Here is a 26890-nt window from a genome sequence, read left to right as displayed (position 1 = left end):
CGTGCAGGGCGGCCACCTCAGCTGGGATAACACACACACACACACACACACACACACACACACACGGACGAACCGGTACTATATCAGTGGGTCAGGTTAACACAGCACCACAAGACAGGCTAACACAGCACCACACGGTCAGGTTTGATATGGAGCTCTGTATGAGAGAGAGAGAGAGAGAGAGAGAGAGAGAGAGAGAGAGAGAGAGAGAGAGAGAGAGAGAGAGAGAGAGAGAGGGTAGGTGGGGTGTACATACCTCATATCTGGGTGGGAAGTACTTCATCATGGGGAAGTAATGTTCGTCCACCTGTCCGCCGACCACGACCCTCACCCTCCACATGCCGGGCTTGGGAAGACCTGGGCTCTTCATGACCAGCCTCACCACACCTGCCGATACACACACACACACACACACACACACAGTATAATAAAAAAGAAGAAATGTTTACGTGCTAACAGGAAGAATATTAATGATAAAAATATCGTAAGAGGATTGTATCATCGTAATAATTGCAATGACTGTATGTTCATGATAACTGAAAAACTGTATGAACTGTAATAACTGCATAATTTTTGTAGAAGTGTATTAGTTGTACAGCAGACTACATAGCAGGAACAAAACTGTATTAGCATTTTATATTTTGACATTAGACGACACAGCGATGCCCTAGTCAAAGACACTAACGTCAGATGGCGAGAAAGATTCTAAAGAAGATACAAAGTGGATTAATCTTAGACCCTCTGATGTTTACAGACCCGACACATGGGAGTGTTCCAGGAAGAGGACGAGGTGAAGGAGGGAAAAGAATTCCTCTACTCTGTTGGCCGGGGTAAAAGAATGAGCCACCATGACGGTCAGAGCTTGCCTGCTTGGCCTCCACAATGGAAGTGTGGGAAGGAAACAGCCACAGACGTGTGCCGCCGGTATCGGGCCGGAATCAGGAGAGTATGTCTAGTGTGAGATGATAATGAGTGAGGAGAGGAGGAGCGGCAAGGTTATAGGATAAGAGATCATGTGTGGTGAGATAAGACGAAGAGAATAGACGATAGAGAGAACGCCAAGGAGACGTCATTATTGAGATAATATAAGGAATAACTCATTCCATCAACAATGCTGCCAGTGAGCAACCGGAGGGGAAATTGCACTTGAGAGGAGAGAGAGAGAGAGAGAGAGAGAGAGAGAGAGAGAGAGAGAGAGAGAGAGAGAGAGAGAGAGAGAGAGAGAGAGAGAGAGAGAGAGAGAGAGAGAGAGAGAGAGAGAGAGATTTAATATGATTGGATGATAAGATCAGAAATCTCAAGAGAAAATATAACTTTCGGATAAAAATTGGTTTTATCTCTTGGTAAGATACCCGGAGGACTGACCAAGCCAGAAAACTAGACGTAAGGTTGAGTTATTTATCTGGTGATGGTGTTGGACGAGGACCAGGGAAGATTTATCAGATAAAGAGGAGGTCGATCTAGTGCATTTTCTTGTCTTAAAAGTAAGTTCGAGTCTGAGAGCAACTGTTGTCCAACGATTTCGAGCAGGTATGAAGGCAGAATGAGCATCACTGGAGGGTAGAGCTTCGTGATGTGACGACCTTCGTGTGTACCGACAGCGTAATCAGACCAAGGGTGACCATGTCACGACACACAGGAGGAAGGATCACCACAAGGTGATAAGCCGGACTTCATCCTAGCTAACATGACTCCAGCTGAGGCAGTGTCCATCCCAAGGAAAATCATTGTCAGGGATGCGCAGGGAAAACCAACGACTCCTGGACCGTCAGCTTGGGAGACGTAAGGGTGAGGAAGAGGAGGAGGAGGAGGAGGAGGAGGAGGTGGAGGAGGACGTACTCCCTCTGCAAGGATGGAGATGCCAGTGTGACCGGAAGATCTTAAGGTGAGGGAAATGGTTGCGTCTGATCAGGGGTCGGGTCCGTCGTGGTCAAGGGTTGCCTGCGGGTGGTGGTGGGGTTAACAGCACTCACTGGTCATGTGTAAGCCACTCACCCAGTACAGGTGGTGGTGATGATCATTCCCTCACACACTCAAGGACGAGAAGCCATGGGCAGAGATCCTTGTAAGGTCAAACCTGATACTGTTCTGACGATGGTTCTACAAGATCTACGTATCCATCCTTGCAGAGACACTGATGGTGCTAAGCACTGGATTGTAAAGATAATGAACATTAATTTCGAAGTGAAATATGCCAAATTTTTCAACACGCAGCATGGTATTAGTTAGCACTTGTTGTGGCGGGTTGACTGGGAAAGCTTTAGTGCTTAGCACCATCAACGTGTCTGCAAGGATGGATACGTAGATCTTGTAGAACCATCGTCAGGACAGTATCAGGTTTGACCTTAGAAGGATCTCTGCCCATGGCTTCTCCTCCTTGACAGCCTCCCTCATCCTACCAGCACACAAGAACCCAGGCAGTAGCATGGATCCCGTGTTAGTACAGAGACGGTGTGGACTTACCTACGTCCGGGAAGCGGGAGACCCATCGACGCAACACGTAGCCGTCGGTGTCCTGCAACACACGAGGGCATACAATACTTGGCTGTAGTCACCAGAGAGGCAGAAATATTCCTCCGGTATCGAACACATACACACACACACATCTCCCTCCCCCCCTCTTTCTCTCTCTCTCCCCACCTCACCCCCAGCTACAGGCGGTGATCCGTGCGGAAGCTTAATGGGCAGGATCAGACATGAGTGTGCCTTCATGATACTGTGATCACAATGTTCATCATCCACCGAACACTCAACTGCAACTCTTGACCCAGTCGCCTTTTGATATAAGAATTTGCTTCGTCTTTTTAAAGAGTTTTTCGAAAACGTTTTCACAGATATCAAGGCAACACACAAGAAAAATCTCTGTTCCTCGTGTCTTGTAATACGTCGAGCGATAAACTCGTCTCGCCTTACCTCAGCGAGTCAAAGTTTTCAAACGTTCGCTCATGAAAAAATTCTAATTGACAAAAAATGGAGAGCAATAGTCAGAGAGAGAGAGAGAGAGAGAGAGAGAGAGAGAGAGAGAGAGAGAGAGAGAGAGAGAGAGAGAGAGAGAGAGAGAGTGTATTAATCCGAGATCCTTACATCCCATCTCTCTACCGAGGACCAACTGACTGAAAAGTCTGAATATAATGAAGACAGAAGTCGATGATGAAGAAGGCAGGAGGGAAGCAAATACAAATATACAGAGAAATTGATACATGTAGCGCGTTGCCATGATCACCACGGCTCACAATACACGATACACCAGGGGTGGGAGCTTTCCTGTAAACCCGATTGACATTTTTAACAGTTTGGTTTTGTGAGATTAAAAAGAAACTCGCCTACTTTTCAACTATAGTGATATTTTGCTACTACCAGTTGCATTGCCGCTTCTAAGTTACATTTTTGATCTAATAATTCTCTAGGTTTTTAAGAGTCTATATGAATTTAAGTTTGGCCTAACTCATCAACAGTTTAAAATTACGCTGAATATATTTTTGTATACATCCACTATATGTACACTCTTAATCAAGCCAGGGGCGCAATGTCAGTGCTTGCCACTGGCGTTATTTCCCCTAAATACGCCCCTGAATAGTTAGGGGAGTTTTTTTTTTTTTTTTAGCTCAAACTACTTTTTGTTTCAAAAGTGAAAGATAAGTTATTCAAACACTTCTACACTTGAAATAATCGTGGTTAATATATCATAATGCTCTCAGTTACCGATACATACTCAGTAAATACGATGTAAGGGAACAAAAAATATCTTTAAACTGGCTTCATCTAATAGCTTAATCAAATGTCATGAAGACGACTGAACGTCACTTTAACACCAGATTTGTATTCAGCAGGAAAAGTACTTCTTATACTGAGTATTTGAAAGGAAATTTGGTCTTTTAGAAAAACAACAAAAATTGTTTTTTCAGCTCCAAAAACTTGTTGTTTCAAAATTGAAATATAAGAAATTCAAACATTTCTATACGTGAAATAATCATGGAAAATACATCATAATGCTCTCAGTTACCGATACATACTTAGTAAAGATGATGGAAAGGAGAAAATATTTTAAGACTGACTTCATTTTAACAGCTCAAATGAATGTCATAAAGACGGCTAAACGATATTTTCACACCAGATTTGTATTCAGCATGAAAAATACATTGTACAATGAGATTTTAAAAGGAAATATGTTTTTTCTGAGAAAAATGCCAAAAAGTGAAGGTAATAGTTAAGGGTATTTTTTCTTTTTAGCTCAAAAAAGACAACTGTCTCAAATTGAAATATAAGATATTCAAACAATTCTATACTTGAATAATCATGGAAAATATATCATAATGCTCTTAGTCACCGATACATACACAATAAATAAAATGCAAAGGAAAAAATATTTTGAAATTGACTTCATTCAATAGCTTAACTGAATGTCATAAAAACGACTAAACGATATTTTAACACAAGATTTGTATTCATCGTAAGAAATACTTCTTATAATGAGTGTTTAAAGGAAATCTATTTTTCTGAGAAAAATGACAAAAATTGAAGGGTATTTTTTAGCTCAAAATTTTTTTTGTTTTGAAATTAAAAGATAAGATATTCAAACGATTCTATACTTGAAATTATCATGAAAATTGTATTATAATGCTGTCAGTTACCGATACATACTCAGTAAGTACGATGCAATGGCACTGAAAATATTCTGAAATTCATTTCATTTAACACTTTAATTGAATGTCATAAAGACGACTAAACAATGTTTTAACAACAGATTTGTATTTAGCTTGAAAAATACATCATATAATGAGTTTTTTAAGATAATCTATTTTTTTTGAGAAAAATGACAAAAATTGAAGGCAATAGTTCAGGGTACTTTTTAGCTCAAAAAACTTTTTGTTTTAAAATTGAAATATAAGATATTCAAACACTTCTATACTTGTAACAATCATGGAAAATAATAAGATATTCAAACACTTCTATACTTGTAACAATCATGGAAAATATATCATATTGTTCTTAGTCACCAATACATATTCAGTAAATACGAGGGAAAGGAATAAAAAAAATTTGAAATTGACTTCATTTTAACAACTTAATTGAATGTCATAAATACGACTAAATGATATGTTAACACCAGAATTGAATTCAGCATGAATAATTCTTCTTATAATGAGTTTTTAAATGAAATCTAATTCTGAGAAAAATGACAAAAATTGAAGGTAATTGTTCAGGGTATTATTTAGCTCAAAACACTTTTTGTTTAAAAACTGAAAGATAAGATATTCAAACACTTCTATACTAAAAGAAATCATGGAAAATATATCATTTTGCTCTTAGTCACCGATATATACTCAGGAAATACGATGGAAAGGAGTAAAAAAATTTGAAACTGACTTCATTTTAACAACTTAAATGAATGTCATAAATACGAATAAACGATATTTTAACACCAGATTTGCATTCAGCATTAAAAATTCTTCTTATGATGAGTTTTTAAATGAAATTTATTTTTCTGAGAAAAATGCCAAAAATTGAAGGTAATAGTTCAGGGTATTTTTTAACTTAAAAAACTTTTTGTTTTAAAATTAGAAGATAAGATATTCAAACACTACAATACTTGAAATAATCATGGAAAATATATCATATTGTTCTTAGTCACCGATACAGACTCAGTAAGTACGATAGAAAGGAGCAAAAAATATTTAGAAATTCACTTCATTTAAAACCTTAATTGAATGTCAGAAAGACGACTAAACGATGCTTTAACATCAGATTTGCATTGAGCATGAAAAATTCTTCTTATGATGAGTTTTTAAATGAAATCTATTTTTCTGAGAAAAATGACAAAAATTGAAGGGTATTTTTTAGCTCAAAAAACTTTTTGCTTTAAAATTAGAAGATAAGATATTCAAACACTACTATACTTGAAATAATGATAGAAAATATATCATATTGTTCTTAGTCACCGATACATACTCAGTAAATACGATGGAAAGGAGCAAAAAACCTTTTGAAATTGACTTCATTTAAGTCCTTAATTGAATGGCATAAAGATGACTAAACGATGTTTTAACACCAGATTTGCATTCAGCATGAAAAATCCTTCGTATAATGAGCGTTTAAATGAAATCTATTTTTCTGAGAAAAATGACAAAAAATTGAAGGTAATTGTTCAGGGTATTTTTTAGCTCAAAAAACTTTTTGTTTTAAATTGAACGGTAAGATATTCAAACACTTCTATACTTGTAATAATTATGGAAAATATATTATATTGTTCTTAGTCACCTATACATATTCATTAATCACGAGGGAAAGGAGCAAAAAAAAATTGAAATTGACTTAATTTTAACAACTTAATTGAATGTCATAAATACGACTAAACGATATTCTAACACCAGATTTGCATTGAGCATGAGAAATTCTTCTTATAATGAGTTTTTAAATGAAATCTATTTTTCTGAGAAAAATGACAAAAACTGAAGGTAATAGTTCAGGGTATCTTTAGCTCAAAATATTTTTGTTTAAAAACTGAAAGATAAGATATTCAAACACTTCATTACTGGAAGTAATCATGGAAAGTATGTCATTTTGCTGTTATTGACTGATACATACTCAGTAAATACGATGGAAAGGAGTAAAAGAAATTTGAAATTGACTACATTTATGAATGTCATAAATACGACTAAACGATATTTTAACACCAGATTTGCATTGAGCATGAAAAACTCTTCTTATAATGAGTTTTTAAATGAAATCTATTTTCTGAGAAAAATGAAAAAATTGAAGGTAATAGTTCAGGGTATTTTTTAGCTCAAAAAAGTTTTTGTTATAAAATTAGAAGATAAGATATTCAAACACTACTATACTTGAAACAATCAAGGAAAATATATCATACTCTTCTTAGTCACCGATACAGACTCAGTAAGTACGATAGAAAGGAGCAAAAAATATTTAGAAATTCACTTCATTTAACACCTTAACTGAATGTCATAAAGACGACTAAACAACGCTTTAACACCAGATTTGCATTCAGCATGAAAAATTATTTTTATAATGAGTTTTTAAATGAAATCTATTTATCTGAGAAAAATGACAAAAATTGAAGGTAAAAGTTCAGGGTATTTTTTAGCTCAAAAAACTTTTTGTTTAAAAACTGAAAGATAAGATATTCAAACACTTCTATACCAGAAGTAATCATGGAAAATATATCATTTTGCTCTTACTCACCGATATATACTCAGGAAATACGATGGAAAAGATTTAAAAAAATTTGAAACTGACTTCATTTCAACAGCTTAATTGAATGTCATAAATACGACTAAACGATATTTTAACACCAGATTTGCATTCAGCTTGAAAATTTCTTATGATGAGTTTTTAAATGAAATCTATTTTTAGCTCAAATAACTTTTTTTTTTTTTTTTAACTAAAAGATAAGATATTCAAACACTTCTCTACTATAAACAATCATGGAAACTGTATCATTTTGCTCTTACTCACCGATACATACTCTGGAAATACGATGGAATGGAGTAAAGAAAATTGAAATTGACTTCATTTTAACAGCTTAATTGAACTTCATAAATACGACTAAAGGATATTTTGACGCCAAACTTGCATTCAGCATGAAAAATTCTTCTTATGATGAGTTTTTAAATGAAATCTATTTTTCTGAGAAAAATGACAAAAATTGAAGGTAATAGTTCAGGGTATTATTTAGCTCAAAAAACTTTTTGTTTTAAAATTAAAGGATAAGGTATTCAAACACTACTATACTCTGAATTAATCATGGAAAATATATCGTTGTGTTCTTAGTCACCGATACATACTCAGTAAATACGATGGAAAGGAGCTAAAAATCTTTTGAAATTGACTTTATTTAAGTCCTTAATTGAATGTCATAAAGACGACTAAACGATGTTTTAACACCAGATTTGCATTCAGCATTAAAAATTCTTCTTATGATGAGTTTTTAAATGAAATCTATTTTTCTGAGAAAAATGACAAAAACTGAAGGTAATAGTTCAGGGTATTTGTTTACTCAAAAAACTTTTTGTTTTAAAATTAGAAGATAAGATATTCAAACACTACTATACTTGAAATAATCAAGGAAAATATATCATACTCTTCTTAGTCACCGATACAGACTCAGTAAATACGATGGAAAGGAGCAAAAAATATTTAGAAATTGACTTCATTTAAGTCCTTAATTGAATGTCATAAAGACGACTAAACGATGCTTTAACACGAGATTTGCATTAAGCAGGAAAAATTCTTTTTATAATGAGTTTTTAAATGAAATCTATTTTTCTGAGAAATATGACAAAAATTGAAGGTAATAGTTCAGGGTATTTTTTTAGCTCAAAAAACTTTTTCACTAAAAACAGAAAGATAAGATATTCAAACACTTCTATACTAGAAGTAATCATGGAAAATATATCATATTGTTCTTAGTCACCGATATATACTCAGGAAATACGATGGAAAGGAGTAAAAAAATTGAAATTCACTTCATTTTAACTGCTTAAATGAATGTCATAAATACGACTAAACAATATTTTAACACCAGATTTGCATTCAGCATGAAAACTTCTTCTTATGATGAGTTTTTAAATGAAATCTACTTTTCTGAGAAAAATGACAAAAATTGAAGGTAATAGTTCAGGGTATTTTTAACTCAAAAAACTTTTTGTTTTAAAATTAGAAGATAAGATATTCAAACACTACTATACTTGAAATAATCAAGGAAAATATATCATACTCTTCTTAGTCACCGATACAGACTTAGTAAGTACGATAGAAAGGAGCAAAAAATATTTAGAAATTGACTTCATTTAACAACTTAATTGAATGTCATAAAGACGACTAAACGATGCTTTAACACCAGATTTGCATTAAGCATGAAAAATTCGTTTTATAACGAGTTTTTAAATGAAATCTATTTTTCTGAGAAAAATGACAAAAATTGAAGGTAATAGTTCAGGGTATTTTTTAGCTCAAAAACTTTTTCTTTAAAAACAGAAAGATAAGATATTCAAACACTTCTATACTAGAAGTAATCATGGAAAATATATGACATTGTTCTTAGTCACCGATACATACTCAGGAAATACGATGGAAAGGAGTAAAAAAAATTGAAATTCACTTCATTTTAACTGCTTAATTGAATGTCATAAATACGACTAAACGATATTCTAACACCAGATTTGCATTCAGCATGAAAAATTCTTCTTATGATGAGTTTTTAAATGAAATCTATTTTTCTGAGAAAAATGACAAAAATTGAAGGTAATAGTTCAGGGTATTTTTTAGCTCAAAAAACTTTTTGTTTTAAAATTAGAAGATAAGATATTCAAACACTACTATACTTGAAATAATCATGGAAAATATATCACTGTGTTCTTAGTCACCGATACGTACTCAGTAAATACGATGGAAAGGCGCAAAAAATCTTTTGAAATTGACTTCATTTAAGTCCTTAATTGAATGTCATAAAGACGACTAAACGATGTTTCAACACCAGATTTGCATTCAGCATTAAAAATTCTTCGTATAATGAGTGTTTAAATGAAATCTATTTTTCTGAGAAAAATGACAAAAATTGAAGGTAATAGTTCAGGGTATTTTTTAACTCAAAAAACTTTTTGTTTTAAAATTAGAAGATAAGATATTCAAACACTACTATACTTGAAACAATCAAGGAAAATATATCATACTCTTCTTAGTCACCGATACAGACTCAGTAAGTACGATAGAAAGGAGCAAAAAATATTTAGAAATTGACTTCATTTAACACCTTAATTGAATGTCATAAAGACGACTAAACGATGCTTTAACACCAGATTTGCATTAAGCATGAAAAATTCTTTTTATAATGAGTTTTTAAATGAAATCTATTTTTCTGAGAAAAATGACAAAAATTGAAGGTAATAGTTCAGGGTATTTTTTAGCTCAAAAAACTTTTTCATTAAAAACAGAAAGATAAGATATTCAAACACTTCTATACTAGAAGTAATCATGGAAAATATATCATATTGTTCTTAGACACCGATACATACTCAGGAAATACGATGGAAAGGATTAAAAAAAATTGAAATTCACTTCATTTTAACTGCTTAATTGAATGTCATAAATACGACTAAACAATATTTTAACACCAGATTTGCATTCAGCATGAAAAATTCTTCTTATGATGAGTTTTTAAATGAAATCTATTTTTCTGAGAAAAATGACAAAAACTGAAGGTAATAGTTCAGGGTATTATTTAGCTCAAAAAACTTTTTGTTTTAAAATTAAAGGATAAGGTATTCAAACACTACTATACTTGAAATAATCATGGAAAATATATCATTGTGTTCTTAGTCACCGATACATACTCAGTAAATACGATGGAAAGGAGCTAAAAATCTTTTGAAATTGACTTTATTTAAGTCCTTAATTGAATGCCATAAAGACGACTAAACGATGTTTTAACACCAGATTTGCATTCAGCATTAAAAATTCTTCTTATGATGAGTTTTTAAATGAAATCTATTTTTCTGAGAAAAATGACAAAAACTGAAGGTAATAGTTCAGGGTATTTTTTAACTCAAAAAACTTTTTGTTTTAAAATTAGAAGATAAGATATTCAAACACTACTATACTTGAAATAATCAAGGAAAATATATCATACTCTTCTTAGTCACCGATACAGACTCAGTAAATACGATGGAAAGGAGCAAAAAATATTTAGAAATTGACTTCATTTAAGTCCTTAATTGAATGTCATAAAGACGACTAAACGATGCTTTAACACCAGATTTGCATTCAGCATTAAAAATTCTTCTTATAATGAGTTTTTAAATGAAATCTATTTTTCTGAGAAAAATGACAAAAATTGAAGGTAATAGTTCAGGGTATTTTTTTAACTCAAAAAACTTTTTGTTTTAAAATTAGAAGATAAGATATTCAAACACTACTATACTTGAAATAATCATGGAAAATATATCATTGTGTTCTTAGTCACCGATACATACTCAGTAAATACGATGGAAAGGAGCAAAAAATATTTAGAAATTGACTTCATTTAACAACTTAATTGAATGTCATAAAGACGACTAAACGATGCTTTAACACCAGATTTGCATTCAGCATGAAAAATTCTTCTTATAATGAGTTTTTAAATGAAATCTATTTTTCTGAGAAAAATGACAAAAATTGAAGGTAATAGTTCAGGGTATTTTTTAGCTCAAAAAACTTTTTGTTTTAAAATTAGAAGATAAGATATTCAAACACTACTATACTTGAAATAATCATGGAAAATATATCATATTGTTCTTAGTCACCGATACATACTCAGTAAATACGATGGAAAGGAGAAAAAAAATTTAGAAATTGACTTCATTTAACACCTTAATTGAATGTCATAAAGACGACTAAACGATGCTTTAACACCAGATTTGCATTAAGCATGAAAAATTCTTCTTATAATGAGTTTTTAAATGAAATCTATTTTTCTGAGAAAAATGACAAAAATTGAAGGTAATAGTTCAGGGTATTTTTTAGCTCAAAAAACTTTTTGCTTTAAAACTGAAAGATAAGATATTCAAACACTTCTATACTAGAAGTAATCATGGAAAATATATCATTTTGCTCTTACTCACCGATACATACTCAGTAAATACGATGGAAAGGAGTAAAAAAAATTTGAAATTGACTTCATTTTAACATCTTAATTGAATGTCATAAATACGACTAAACGATATTTAACACCAGATTTGCATTCAGCATGAAAAATTCTTCTTATGATGAGTTTTTAAATGAAATCTATTTTTCTGAGAAAAATGACAAAAATTGAAGGTAATGTTTCAGGGTATTTTTTAGCTCAAAAAACTTTTTGCTTTAAAATTAGAAGATAAGGTATTCAAACAGTACTATACTTGAAATAATCATGGAAAATATATCATTGTGTTCTTAGTCACCGATACATACTCAGTAAATACGATGGAAAGGAACAAAAAACCTTTTGAAACTGACTTCATTTAAGTACTTAATTGAATGTCATAAAGATGACTAAACGATGTTTTAACACCAGATTTGCATTCAGCATGAAAAATTCTTCGTATAATGAGCGTTTAAATGAAATCTATTTTTCTGAGAAAAATGACAAAAATTGAAGTGTATTTTTTAGCTTAAAAAGTTTTTGTTTTAAAACTGAAAGATAAGATATAATAATCATGGAAAATATATCATTCTCTTCTTAGTCACCGATACAGACTCAGTAAATACGATGGAAAGGAGCAAAAAATATTTAGAAATTGACTTCATTTAAGTCCTTAATTGAATGTCATAAAGACGACTAAACGATGCTTTAACACCAGATTTGCATTAAGCATGAAAAATTCTTTTTATAATGAGTTTTTAAATGAAATCTATTTTTCTGAGAAATATGACAAAAATTGAAGGTAATAGTTCAGGGTATTTTTTAGCTCAAAAAACTTTTTCATTAAAAACAGAAAGATAAGATATTCAAACACTTCTATACTAGAAGTAATCATGGAAAATATATCATATTGTTCTTAGTCACCGATACATACTCAGGAAATACGATGGAAAGGAGTAAAAAAAATTGAAATTCACTTCATTTTAACTGCTTAAATGAATGTCATAAATACGACTAAACAATACTTTAACACCAGATTTGCATTCAGCATGAAAACTTCTTCTTATGATGAGTTTTTAAATGAAATCTATTTTTCTGAGAAAAATGACAAAAATTGAAGGTAATAGTTCAGGGTATTTTTTAGCTCAAAAAACTTTTTGTTTCAAAATTAGAAGATAAGATATTCAAACACTACTATACTTGAAATAATCATGGAAAATATATCATATTGTTCTTAGTCACCGATACATACTCAGTAAATACGATGGAAAGGAGCAAAAAAACTTTTGAAATTGACTTCATTTAAGTCCTTAATTGAATGTCATAAAGACGACTAAACGATGCTTTAACACCAGATTTGCATTCAGCATGAAAAATTCTTCGTATAATGAGTTTTTAAATGAAATCTATTTTTCTGAGAAAAATGACAAAAATTGAAGGTAATAGTTCAGGGTATTTTTTAGCTCAAAAAACTTTTTGTTTTAAAATTAGAAGATAAGATATTCAAACACTACTATACTTGAAATAATCATGGAAAATATATCATATTGTTCTTAGTCACCGATACATACTCAGGAAATACGATGGAAAGGAGTAAAAAAATTTGAAATTGACTTCATTTTAACAGCTTAATTGAATGTCATAAATACGACTAAACGATATTTTAACACCAGATTTGCATTCAGCATGAAAAATTCTTCTTATGATGAGTTTTTAAATGAAATCTATTTTTCTGAGAAAAATGACAAAAATTGAAGGTAATAGTTCAGGGTATTTTTTAGCTCAAAAAACTTTTTGTTTTAAAATTAGAAGATAAGATATTCAAACACTACTATACTTGAAATAATCATGGAAAATATATCATATTGTTCTTAGTCACCGATACATACTCAGTAAGTACGATGGAAAGGAGCAAAAAATCTTTTGAAATTGACTTCATTTAAGTCCTTAATTGAATGTCATAAAGATGACTAAACGATGTTTTAACACCAGATTTGCATTCAGCATGAAAAATTCTTCGTATAATGAGTGTTTAAATGAAATCTATTTTTCTGAGAAAAATGACAAAAATTGAAGGTAATAGTTTAGGGTATTTTTTAGCTCAAAAAACCTTTTGTTTTAAAATTAGAATATAAGATATTGAAACACTTCTATACTTGTAATAATCATGGAAAATATATTATATTGTTCTTAGTCACCAATACATATTCAGTAAACCCGAGGGAAAGGAGTAAAAAAAATATTGAAATTGACTTCATTTAACAGCTTAATTGAATGTCAAAAAGACGACTAAACGATATTCGAACACCTTAATTGTAATAACATTTTAAAAATATTTCAAAAATTACTTCATTTAACAGCTTAAGTGAACTTTACAAAGACAACTAAACGATATTCTAACACAAGATTTGTATTCAGCGGGAAAAATTCTTCTTATCTTTAGTCTTTAAAGGAAATGTATTTTTCTGAGAAAAATACCAAAAATCTATGAGATGTTTTAGCTCAAAAAATTTCGTTTCAAAATCTATAGACAAGACATTCAAACACTTCTATATTTGAAATAATCATGAAACATATATCATAATCATCTCAGGTACCGATTCATACACTCCAAATACGATGCAAAGGAGCAGAAAATATTTTAGAATTGACTTTATTTAACAGCGTAATTGTATATCATAAAGACGAATAAAGGATATCTTATTATTAGGTTTGTAGTCACCATGAAAAATACTTCTTATAATGACTTTCTGAAGGAAATCTATTTTTCTGCGAAAAATACCAAAAATGTTTTGGCTCAAAAAACTTCTTGATTGAAAATTTTAAGACAAGATATCCAAACATTCCTATACTTGAAATAATCATGAAGCATATATAATAATCCTTTCAGTTACTGATTCATACCCAGTAAATACGATGCAAAGCAGAAAATATCTTAAAACTGAATTCATCTAACAGTTTAACTGAATGTCACAAGGACGATCAAACGATATTTTAACACCAGATTTGTATTCATCATGAAAAATACTTCTTATAATGACTTTTTAAAGGAAATCTATCTTCTGAGGAAAATGCTAAAAATTCAGGGTATTTTTTTAGCTAAAAAAAACTTTCTTTTCAAAACTGAAAGATATGATATTCAAACACTTCCATATTTGAAATAATCATGAAGAATATATCATAAAGCTCTCAGGTTTCGATACATACTCAGTAAATATGATGTAAATTAACAGAAATATTTTATAATTGACTTTATCTAACTGCTTTATTTGGTGTCATTAAGAGGACTAAACGTTATTTCAACACCAGATTTGTATTTATATTCAGCATGAAATATACTTCTTGTAATGAGTTTTTAAAGGAAATCTTAATTTCTCTGAAAAATACCAAAGATTGAAGCCTATAGTTATAGTGGCGTATCTAGGGTATGGCAGGTAGGGCAGGTGCCCTGGACGTCACTCAACAGGTTTGTTTTTTGACATATGTTACCCGAATGACATTTTTAACGGTTTGGTTTTGTGAGATAAAAAAGAAAGTCGCCTACTTTTCAACTATAGTAATATTTTTCTACTATCAGTTGCAATGCCGCTTCTACGTTACAATTTTGATCAAATAAGTCTTTAACTTTAATTAAGTCTTTAAGAGTTTATATAAATTTAAGATTGGCCTAACTCTTCAACAGTTTATAATTACACTGTATATATTTCTATACACATCCACTATATGTACATTTTTTAATCAAGCCAGGGGCGCAATTTCAGTGCTTGCCATGGGCGACATTTCCCCCTAGATACGCCCCTGGACTTGGATTAGGAAACTGTCTGGCCTGAGAGAGCAGCAGAGAGAGGAAGTCACTAGAGTCAGACCAGACCTCCCTATACCAGGTCACCACAGCATCTTGTTACACCATCTGGCTACGTCTTTCCTATCACAGCTGGCTACGTGTTTCCCATCCTAGCTGGCTACACCTGCTCCCCAACCTACCCTCCTCCTCCCACCTACCTAAGTACACCTGCACCCCACACACCACCTGTTCCCCACTCACCCCACCTGGCTATACTTGCTCCCCACACATCTGCTACCCATCCCACCTAACTAAAACTATTCACACCCCACGTGAGCTAGACCTGTTCCCACACCATCAGCACACAGCAACTAGAAATAACATTTGGTTATGTGAATCTATACCATCTGCTCCCACCAGACTACATCATCTACCCTCAACAGGCAGCCACCCATCCCCATGACCACACTACCTGTTACATGGACACATACATGGGAGGAACCTCACGACCTACTTCCATTACCAAACCACACACGGTCACCTCTTCCTCCCTCCTCATCCAGCTGACAATAGGAACCACCATGCCTCCTAGCTACACCAGCTGGCTCCACTAGGGTGGCCACACCTCCTAGCTACACCAGCTGGCTACACTAGGGTGGCCACACCTCCTAGCTACACTAGGGGACACACCTCCTAGCCACACTGGAGGCCGTTCCTGCTGGCTACGCCATAAAATACTCACCAGGATGTAAACGTCCACGGGTCCCTCGTAAGGCGTTAGGTCCAACTTGAGCAACACCACACTGAACTCCACTGTGAAATACAAGTCACGATAAGTAGTGTAGTGTGTGCGGAGAGAGGTTATCATACGTACACACACACACATCTTAAAGACTTCATTAAGTTTTAGATAGATGTCATTACCAGTGTAAACAAATCTCCTGCACTTACTCCGAATGAAATATGAGATTTCCATTTGTGTTTCCTTCTTCTCTTGAGAAAACTGGTTCATGGGTTCAGTCTGCCGCTGTGAGCCTAGGGGTTTAGTCTGGCACCAGGTGAACCCAGGGGTTCAATCTGCCGCTAGGTGAACCCAGGGTATATGTCTGCTGAGGTCTCCCTAACGTCTTGTAGGTCTTCCTCTGAGTTAATGATGTTTTTCCCGACTCGTGTACTTACAGAATTTTAGGTACGTGGTTGTAATAATATCCTCGTATTCATACGTATGTATACATCATGTTAACTGGTACATGCAACATTCCACACACAAACACACACACACACACAAACACACAACAAAGCCGGTAAAAGCTAAGCTAAGGCTGAGGGCTTTACATTTGTCAACCACCTTGTGAGTTGTAGAGAATCAATTCACAGTAACGTTCAGAGCTGCCCACGTCACTGAGGTGTACGGGGCAGGTGGTCTGAGGGGATATCACACACCAACCTTCTGATCATGCTATTGTGTCTCCTGGATCTCATGCGGATCAGTGGCCGACCAAACGGGGCTGATGTGGGTGTTGACGTCACCGGATACATGGAAGCCCCGCCTCATGGTGAAGAATGTGACGCCCGGAATATCCCCTCCACCGGCGTGGGATAACGCCTCAAAACCGTGGGCAATGTACCCAACACGCTGGACGCCCTCCCTTTCTTTCCATTCATGAGGTCATGTTATGTTGTAGGGCAGCAGGTGCCAAGCGCTTCTCCAGCACTGTACGTGGGCTAATAATACACGAGACGGCCGTCCGCTGTGCCACTTTATGACCGGACTTTGACGGGCTTTGTATCATTATCATCATGTGATCCCAAATATGCCATCTGTTCTCCTCTCCTGGTACTGCCGGCCTGCTGGATCTCGGCGCGTCCCACGCCGACTCAGTTTCACGATACTAGGCAGTTAACCACTGCATTGTGGTGCCATGCGGTACGGGAGTGGCGAGATACGTGATGTGGTACGGGAGAGTTGGGGTAACTTTTCAGCAAACATCTGTTTCAAATTGCTCTGCAGTACGTAACACCTGTTCCAATTACAACACTTGAGCCGAAGGCAAAAAATTATTTTCACATCAGCGTCTGTTAGTTAGCATCCGGACACGCTTGCCGTCAAAGCAACACTCTCAAGTGCCAGTGCAGGAGGAGGGTCGTTGTTGCTTGTTGGGTTTGACGGCCAGGACCCTGTTGGGTAAGAAATCGATACTGTGCCCCAACGGAGACTGATGACCTGTTCTTTAACATGGTTCCAGTTGGGGAGAGAGTCTTGGTTAAGTGGAGAAGGAGCAGGCGAGCCGTCCCGTGGACGTACGTACTCAGGGCGTCCTTGAAACAACGAGCGCGGTGCGCCGCTCCACGTAACGCGGTCCGTCTACAAGCCACAGCCACGATCATGCTCTAGGGACACGTGCAACGACCTGATGCTCCATGAAGTGAACTTGTAACATCAGTGAGGGACCTGAGGCTGCCGCCGGAGCCACCAAGTCGTCATTGTGATGTACAGCTGGAATGACAGAGGTCAGCTTGTATGTATGTACATAATGACAGAGGTCAGCTTGCATGTATGTACATAATGACAGAGGTCAGCTTGTATGTATGTACATAATGACAGAGGTCAGCTTGCATGTATGTACATAATGACAGAGGTCAGCTTGTATGTATGTACATAATGACAGAGGTCAGCTTGTATGTATGTACATAATGACAGAGGTCAGCTTGTATGTATGTACATAATGACAGAGGTCAGCTTGTATGTATGTACATAATGACAGAGGTCAGCTTGTATGTATGTACATAATGACAGAGGTCAGCTTGTATGTATGTACATAATGACAAAGGTCAGCTTGTATGTATGTACATAATGACAGAGGTCAGCTTGTATGTATGTACATAATGACAGAGGTCAGCTTGTATGTATGTACATAATGACAGAGGTCAGCTTGTATGTATGTACATAATCAGGTGACGTGTACTTCCCATTATTCATCCTTACCCTCGCAGTTGGATGCTGTCATTGTTGCGTCACTTGTGTGTATGATAAGATGTTACAGCACCTCTAACCCTGTGTTATGACTCCACATGATTTTGTTCCGATATGAAATTACATCAAGTGAATTGCCCATAAGTTTTCCTGATCACAGAGTGTTTGAATGGTTTCTGCCAGAGAGAGAGAGAGAGAGAGAGAGAGAGAGAGAGAGAGAGAGAGAGAGAGAGAGAGAGAGAGAGAGAGAGAGAGAGAGAATGCTTACAGTCCAGGGATGAAGCCATTAACTCGCCGTCCCACTACCAAAGAAGCTAATTTTCTAGATTGATTACAGGAGGCAAGATCTTCAGTAGGACGACGCAATCATCAGCTGACCGGTGCGGGAGCGACGGAAGAAAACGTTGCCGTGGACAGTGAAAGTGAAGGTAGCGCAGCGACCTGACTGGTTCACACCGGCGGGCCAGGTGGAAACAACATGGCTGGAATGTTTATCTTCGTCTCTGTCACCTCTGCAGTGGGGTCAGGGAACCTGTCTCTCTGCTGGCATTAACAACCAGGCCCGATATGACAGGAGGAGGGGAGGGGAGGGAGGAGATAGAGGGTGCAGGGGTCGCTACCCTGGGCCCTGGTGTGACCACGGCTCCGGGCCTGAGGTCGTTTTTTTTTTTAACACATTCCCGTTCTAAATGTAAACATAAAACTCTCCCTTATCTTCAACCTTCTCAGCATTACATAACAGAATATTTGGATTATGATTTCTTTATGAGGTTCTTCCTGTCATATACGAGATCTTCTTCTTTTAGTATAAAGTTTTCAGAAAGTAAAGAGAGAAAAAGGTCCCGTTGAAAACTTAGCCGGGCCACCATTTAAAAGGCTCGGCGGTGATGGTGGTGTGTGTGTGTGTGTGTGTGTGTGTGTGTGTGTGTGTGTGTGTGTGTGTCGACGCCCCTGATTGAGAAGCATTAACATGCAGGCTTGCCGCCATGAGGAGGACTGTAACACGGACGACCGTCTCTCTAATGAGCACAGATGCCACCAGCCCAGGCCCACACAGTGCCGGGCTTCCTCCCACCGGCACACTCTGGTAACTACTGGTAACGCTCGCTCTACGATCATAGCCACAGTAATGACTCATTAACTTTGTGTTTATTTACATACAATTATCCCAAAACCGCCAACATGAGAGGTGTACTGGTACTGCTATCCACGAGCTACGTTCAGAAGCAGGGAAAGGATGGACTCCCTTGGAAGCGAGACGTATTTTGAGAGGACTGTACTATTTCCTCAAATGATACAGCTTCACCTGAGGTGATTTTTCACTCGAGATATAACTTCAAGCAGGTGGAGGCCGGTAACACACACACACACACACACACACACACACACACACATATATATATATATATTTACAAATATATGAACCAGGGCATGTGAAGCGTCTGGGGTAAACCCTGGAAAGTTTTGTGGGGCCTGGATGTGGATAGGAAGCTGTGATTTCGGTGCATTATACATGACAGCTAGAGACTGAGTGTGAACGAATGTGGCCTTTGTGGTCTTTTCTTAGCGCTACCCCGCGCGCGCGGGAGGGAGGGAAGGGGGGGGGGGGTGCTGTTTTTCATATGTGGCGGGGTGGCGACGGGAATAGATGAAGGCAGCAAGTATGAATATGTACGTGTATATATGTATGTATGTGTATGTATATGTATGTATACGTCGAAATGTATAGTTATGTATGTGTGCGTGTGTGGGCGTTTATGTATATACATGTGTATGTGGGTGGGTTGGGCCATCCTTTCGTCTGTTTTCTTGCGCTACCTCGCTAACGCGGGAGACGGCGAATATGTAAAATACAAAATGAATAAATAAGTAAATAGATAAAAGATTATATATATATATATATATATATATATATATATATATATATATATATATATATATATATATATATATATATATGTATATATATGTATATATATATATATATATATATATATATATATATATATATATATATATATATATATATATATACACACACACACACACACGACTGGGTAACCAGCGCTTCCCAGGAAAAATTGGCAGCCTATGGTGCCTCAATACGACCTTCAAGGTCAACATTCCGCATTTATATCCTGCCAAGATCCTAAAGTCCCGACACCCAGAACGTGAGTCCTCCAGGTGCAACGGCTCACTCGTGGGAGAGACACACACACAAACGCACAGAGAAGTGCACACAAGGTCTGGCTGGTCCTCCTCGAGACTTCTCCAGGTCCTCCCTAAGTCTCACCCAGGTCTTCATCGGATCTTTCCCAGCTCTTCCAAAGGTATTCCTCAAGTCATCTCCATAACCTGCCCAGGTCTTCCCTGGGTCATGTTTTCTCCAGCATGTTTTGCACGGGTTACAAAGGTAATAAAAACTTCTGGGGTATCATCACCCGGCATGTTACCCCAGAGCGGCCTTTAATGCCTTAAAACGGCCTCTTAGGCCCACACAGACGTAACTTAACTGCTTGCCTGGATTCTGAAGTACCACTACCCAAAATCTGAAGCCTTTATGTGCTACAGTTCGGCTGCGAGAGTAATGCACGAACATTCGAAAATATGTTGTACATTGGCCATCATACGCTGCAGACGGATCAAAATGTAGCCCATTAGGTGAACAGTCCATAGCAGAGGACCCAGAACACCGCCCTAGGGCACAGTGGCACCTGCTGGGTGGCTCTACGCTGCAGTCTCATCAAGCATTACCCTGAGAACACCTCTCTGACCTCTTGTCATTCAGGAGGCATGAAACATCAAGCGCCTTTTGTTCTTCGAGGAATCGTGGTACCAGACACTGCCCAAGACACCTGCAATATCCACTGCAGCGGTGTAGATAATTATGAAGTCCTTCTGTGTCCATTGCCATGCCATCATGAGCGCAACTCAGCTGCTGTCTCTCTCCGTTTGAATATCTAGTCTTTCCTTCAAGAGACGATGTTCAATGAAGAAATATGTCATATCTGGAAATATGAGTTTCCATGATGTTACCAATTATGAAAAGCAGTCACTTAAGGTCATCTGATCAGTCTTGGCATTCGTAAATCAGCGTGACAATATCCACAGTGATCAGTCCTTCGAGGCAAGGAGGAACCGATGATGTGTAGAACACATGACACTAAGCAAGATCAAAGTCTGTAAGGATGTGAAGAAATGTCGATGAATCCGTCCGTTAGTATTCCAGTTGTTGTCATATCCTTGTAGTTTGCCGGATAAACGTGATCACCTGTTACTACCCTTGAACTCTGGCACTGGTTTATTATACTTCCTAGTGACTGACTTTCTAATGTGGACTGGAGAGACATGCGCGTTACTCAACGAGTCCGGCAGTCTTAGAGGGACGTCATCAGGCCAACGCACACTCCATGGTGTCTGGCAACTTCAGGAGACAAGTGTCCTGCTTAACACAACCTCAGCCAAGACTCACTGCCGGCTCCTTGAACGCACATCTCTCTAGGTGTACTGGGTAGATGTGAATATCCCTAAGGTTGCCCTCCCCTTGAGCAGCTGGTCACTTCGGGTCCCTGGCACTCAACCTGTGGAGGGGGGAGTCCACTTGTGTAAGTATCCCTCACTCCACGAACCTCTATCTCCCAGAGCTTGGAGACAATACTGCCGAAGTCAAATTTCCTGTTGCAATCTGCCTCCTGCTGTAAAGTTACCCAGCACAACACCCTCTGTCCTCTGTATCATGCTTCCTTGTGTTCGATAGGTTTATACTGTGATCACCTCCCGCACCGTGATCGTGTCTAGCTTCACTCGCCTCTTGACAACATTACCACAACCAGTTCAGGTCTTGATGACTCGGTCACACACACACACACACACACACAGACACAGACACAGACACACACACACTGCGAGGTATACATGTACCTACGGTTTACGAGGTGACCGGTGGAGGTATACGCTTGCATGCTCACGTTACTGAGCGGTCAAACCCGTCCACTTAACAGCGTCAATCCCCCGAGCCGGGTGACTTCATCTTCATTATCCCACAGCCCAGTGGGGAGCATGGCGGCCTGTTCCCGCTATGCTGACGCTCACAGTGTAGTGCAGTCATGCAGTCAGGGGTGTGACTGACTCACGGGGCCCTGTGGTAAGGGGTGCAGACAGGCCCCTTGGCTCAGCAGTCCTGACGTACCCCTTAGCAAGGGTGCTGAGGGACCTTAGGGATCGACTTGCGGCACCAGGTCAGGGACGTCAGCCTCTCCCAGGAGGTCTTCAATATTCCGACAGGGACGACCCAGGGGCATTACGGCCAGGCTGATGACCTGACCAAACCTTTACGATCAGGTCCGGGCCAGGCGATCATGTGAAGACCCACCATGATTCCATCGTCCCTGTAAGTGCTCGTCGGCAGGTGGCGTCAGCAGCCAGGCATGACTTCGAATCCGATTCACTTACAAATGTTTACGAAGTTAGATTCGTATCTTTTAAACATCTATTATCACTGACGCCTAAAGGCCCTGTTATCATACAATAATTAGCATCAATCACTCTCATAATTTCCTAACAGGGAAAATCATGATGTCTTGGTAGTTAGCGTGTCTTTGTCTTTCTGTTCAAACGATATTATTGTCAACCTTATCGCTTTCCTAAGATTATCTTCACAACCACATGATATTTGGCACATGACAACTAATCCCTTCAGCTTTTAATAATTCTCTTCCTACAGAAATGTGGCGAAAATACTACTTAAAATGAATCATCAGAAAAGTATGACAAACCTGTTTGTCCTATTTCAATAAATAGATCATTCTTGGCATATCAAAGAATCAAGTCAAATAACATGACATGAAGAAAAGAATTTATAGTGTACAGGAAATGTAGCAAACAATTCTGAGTTACATCGAACCTAAGAGTAACGATTTTTCTTTTTTTTTTGCTGCTGCTGCCTGTACATACATGGTTATATACGGAGGTCAGTGCCCAGTGGACATGCCGTTGCTGTAGCCAGCTCAGGAAGACTGGATGACAGTACTCACCGGGCATACCGCCGCTGTAAACACCTCTAGACATCTGGACGAGGACGATGAGGAAGCGAGGAGTGGTGGCCACGTGGGTTGTGTTAGTAAACACCAGCTGAGACCCCTTGTGGCCCTCCACCCGCAGCCTCAGAGACCCGCCACTGCCGACTTCCACTCCTCCAGGCACCTGAAACATCGGTTTGAAGATGATCACAAATGTATATAACTCATTACTGAGATATCTATAAACATTCTGCTGTATACATAACTCATAACTGAGATATCTATAAACATTCTGCTGTATACATAACTCATTAATGAGATATCTATAAACATTCTGCTGTATACATAACTTATTACAGAGTCATCTATAAACATTCTCCTTTATACATAACTCATTACTGAGTTATCTATAAACATTCTGCTGTATATATCAAAGCGGAGGACTATATATCGTCTCACAAGACCAAAACCGTTCTTGAATATGCGTAATGATACAGTTTGAAAAGCAAACAGAGAGGAAACGATTTTGTTATGTTTCCAGGCGCTGCTGGCGAACATTGTGAGAGTCAGAGTTTACTGTAGGACGTGCTGGGGTGACTTTTTCCTTTTTGCTATTGCTGCTCCTACTACTACTGTTGCTGCTGCTCCTGTTTTACCTACTCGTACTCTAACTGCTACTTCTGTTACTGCTATTATTGCTGCTGCTGCTGCTGCTACCTATTCTCACTATTACCATCCTCACGGTTGATAACGTCACCATTGTCATCACCATTGAGTACCACAGTTTCCCCTACCATAATGCTGCTGCTGTGGCATATACCACTCACATCACCTCTCACCAGCAGAGCTCGCCCTCATACAGTACTTACGTAAACACACAGAGACGATAAGGTTGGACGTGACCTCAGTAACCTATGAGAAATTCAGGTTGACATGAAAAGGATGGGAAACATTCTGAGCAGAACCTATTCACGTCTGTTCTAGATATACACTCCAACTATAATCATAAATATGTTGTTTCTTAAGGTCCCTGTCTGTGGTCACAGACTGGAGATACAGAGCTTTGATGATGGATCATTGGAACATTTAATACTAGGCAGTTCATACGCTTACTGACTGGGTTTAGAAGATATTCTGGTCAGTAACACAGACACTAGAGGCAGGTGAGTAAGTGTGGCAGGGCAGACCAACACAGACACTCGAGGCAAGTGAGTGTGTGTGGCAGGGCAGTACCAACACAGACACTAGAGGCAGGTGAGTGTGTGGGTGTGGTGTGGACTTACCTGCATCATGATGGTCTTCATCTCGGGCGGCTGCAGGACCTCCTGCCCCTGGGTTATCTCGTTGTCACTGTCCGTGGCCAGGACCGCCCGCACACTCACAGGCCCGCCCTCGTCCCTCAGCACGCCCACCACCACGCGGTACACGGAGTTCGGCCGAGCCACCGTCGGCGCCAGCACCACGTACGACCTGCCGGGGATGTCGTCAGAACTGAGGTCAAAAAAGGGATACACAGAGTGATATGAAGGGGCGGTAAAGGGTGAGGGAGAGATGAGAGATAGGAAGGGTGAGGTCATGACGAAGGGCGGGAGAGAGGGTGGGCATGAGCGGCCCTGTGCCAGAGAATGGCACCTTAACACGAGTCTCCGTCGGGAACACCGTCTAGTGCCTCACTAGATACACGGTGTCGGGTCAGTCTCAGGTCCGTGGTCCATTATCATCGAGTTTTTCCGTGGTGTGGCCAGTGGCTGTCGTGGCACAGAACCGACCACATGTGTGGTGAACATGACAAGTGACCCTGTACGCCGACGGACCGCCACATTCAGGGGCGTAATGTTATCATGTCTAAGGTCAACTGTGTCAACGACAAGCAGTGAACTGAACCTTATAATTTCCCACATCAAATATCAAACTCATTATTATAATACACCTTACCCGTGTGATACGATACACCTTACCCGTGTGATAGGACACACCTTACCCGTGTGATACGACACACCTTACCCGTGTGATACGACACACCTTACCCGTGTGATACGACACACCTTACCCGTGTGATATGATACACTTCGTCATGGGCCGAATTACAGGTTAAACTGTTGTTGACAACATGAGCACATCCCGTCACGTGCCTTGCTCTGAGGAGGAGGAGAAGGCACGAGCTCCCACTACTGACCCTCACCCTGACGCTGCATCTGGGGCCGGGGGCTCCGGCGGGCAAGAGTTAAGCAGCCAGCGGGATAACCTGTAGCACGTGGCTCAGCTCCACGCCTCTCCAACCTCATGCAAACTTAACCATCCATCCATCAGGCAACACAAACGTCTGCCAAGTATCAGATGCACTTTCCCATGTCTACTCCCAGATACCTAACGACCTCATAACTTCTGTCTAGAACTTGTCACTGACATTCTTCTTTGCCCGCATCACCTTCACCGCCATGACTTTGCTCGAGAAGGGGCAGTCTGCCTCTCTGTTCCTCACTAGTAACAAGGGACCCAAACTACCTGAATATTTTGTTACTCAGTATTCCAGTAAGGTGCCTCTCGAGGTGCTGGAGGACCTACCGGGCGTTCTAGGAAAGTGGACAGGTCTTAAACCGAGTCCGGGTTGTGGGTCATGGGGTGTGCGTGTGTGTGTGTGTGTGTGGTGGGGGTGGGGGGGGACACTCCTTGATCCCTGTTTACCCCCTCGTGGGAATGGCAATGGCATGGACGCTCTCGTCTCCATGTTATGCGAGTGGATCTCTAACACAGTCTCCTGCTGCAGCTGCTGGCGAACAGGCCTTGACCAACGTCATTGCACGGGACGGAGTCAGCGGCCACTGTATAAAGTCTCCCAACATACGCTCGCTCCTACTGCTCCAGTCCACAGACGTCAGTAGCCAACCCTGAGGAGGCTACGAAGTCCATGAGGTAACCGAAGAAGAGTCGGTTTATGGCACCATACATGTACTGATCATCCTCCCGCCTTAAACAGGCGCAGCTCCAGCCTTCACGTATACCGGCAAAACCCCTGGAAATGATGGGAAACTGACGACACTCCTCCTTCAGGAGAAAATTTGAAACTCTCTCTCTCTCTCTCTCTCTTTCAACATCATCTTCTTAAGAAGACATATGGGAAAAGGCTCAAAAGCGACTCAGCTCACAGAGTCCAGCAACTGAGCAACAAGCTGCCCAACCGACGGTTACGAACGCCTGATGCTCACACAGCAGCACATCGGAAGCCTGTTAAGAAGGTCGCGGATGATCTATGCTACTGCTATATGCTTACCAAGAACCCTTCTCGAGCCGTACTTGGACAAGGTGTTCGACGTCCCTACCATGGCTCGTGGAGGTTCGAATACTACCGCTACACTCAAGACACTAGGCTAGCCATGGACGTTAACAGGCACGTACCACCTCGTCAGCCAACGTGCCTGCCGTCCAAACTAACGCTCAACCCCAGGTCTTTAAACCACAGGTCGGTGGCAGGTCCTCTACACTTGTACTGTTTATCAACA

General features: G+C 38.5%; 1 protein-coding gene across 1 annotated transcript in view; it reads right to left on the bottom strand.

Annotated features, from left to right (window-relative positions):
- LOC139749730 (CD109 antigen-like) overlaps nt 1–24827 on the bottom strand; it is a 59681-nt gene extending 34854 nt beyond the window's left edge. The window contains exons 1-5 of the mRNA XM_071663913.1: nt 24674–24827; nt 23406–23574; nt 16141–16211; nt 2464–2515; nt 257–387 (exon numbers count right to left, since the gene is read on the bottom strand). Coding sequence (XP_071520014.1) covers nt 257–387; nt 2464–2515; nt 16141–16211; nt 23406–23574; nt 24674–24694 — 444 coding nt within the window. The 5' untranslated portion in view covers nt 24695–24827. The remainder of the gene's footprint in view (nt 1–256; nt 388–2463; nt 2516–16140; nt 16212–23405; nt 23575–24673) is intronic.
- Between the last annotated feature and the right edge of the window lie 2063 nt (nt 24828–26890).

This window comes from Panulirus ornatus, chromosome 8 (genome assembly GCF_036320965.1).
Source record: "Panulirus ornatus isolate Po-2019 chromosome 8, ASM3632096v1, whole genome shotgun sequence".
NCBI lineage: Eukaryota > Metazoa > Arthropoda > Malacostraca > Decapoda > Palinuridae > Panulirus > Panulirus ornatus.
This window is presented reverse-complemented; position numbering and strand designations above follow the sequence as displayed.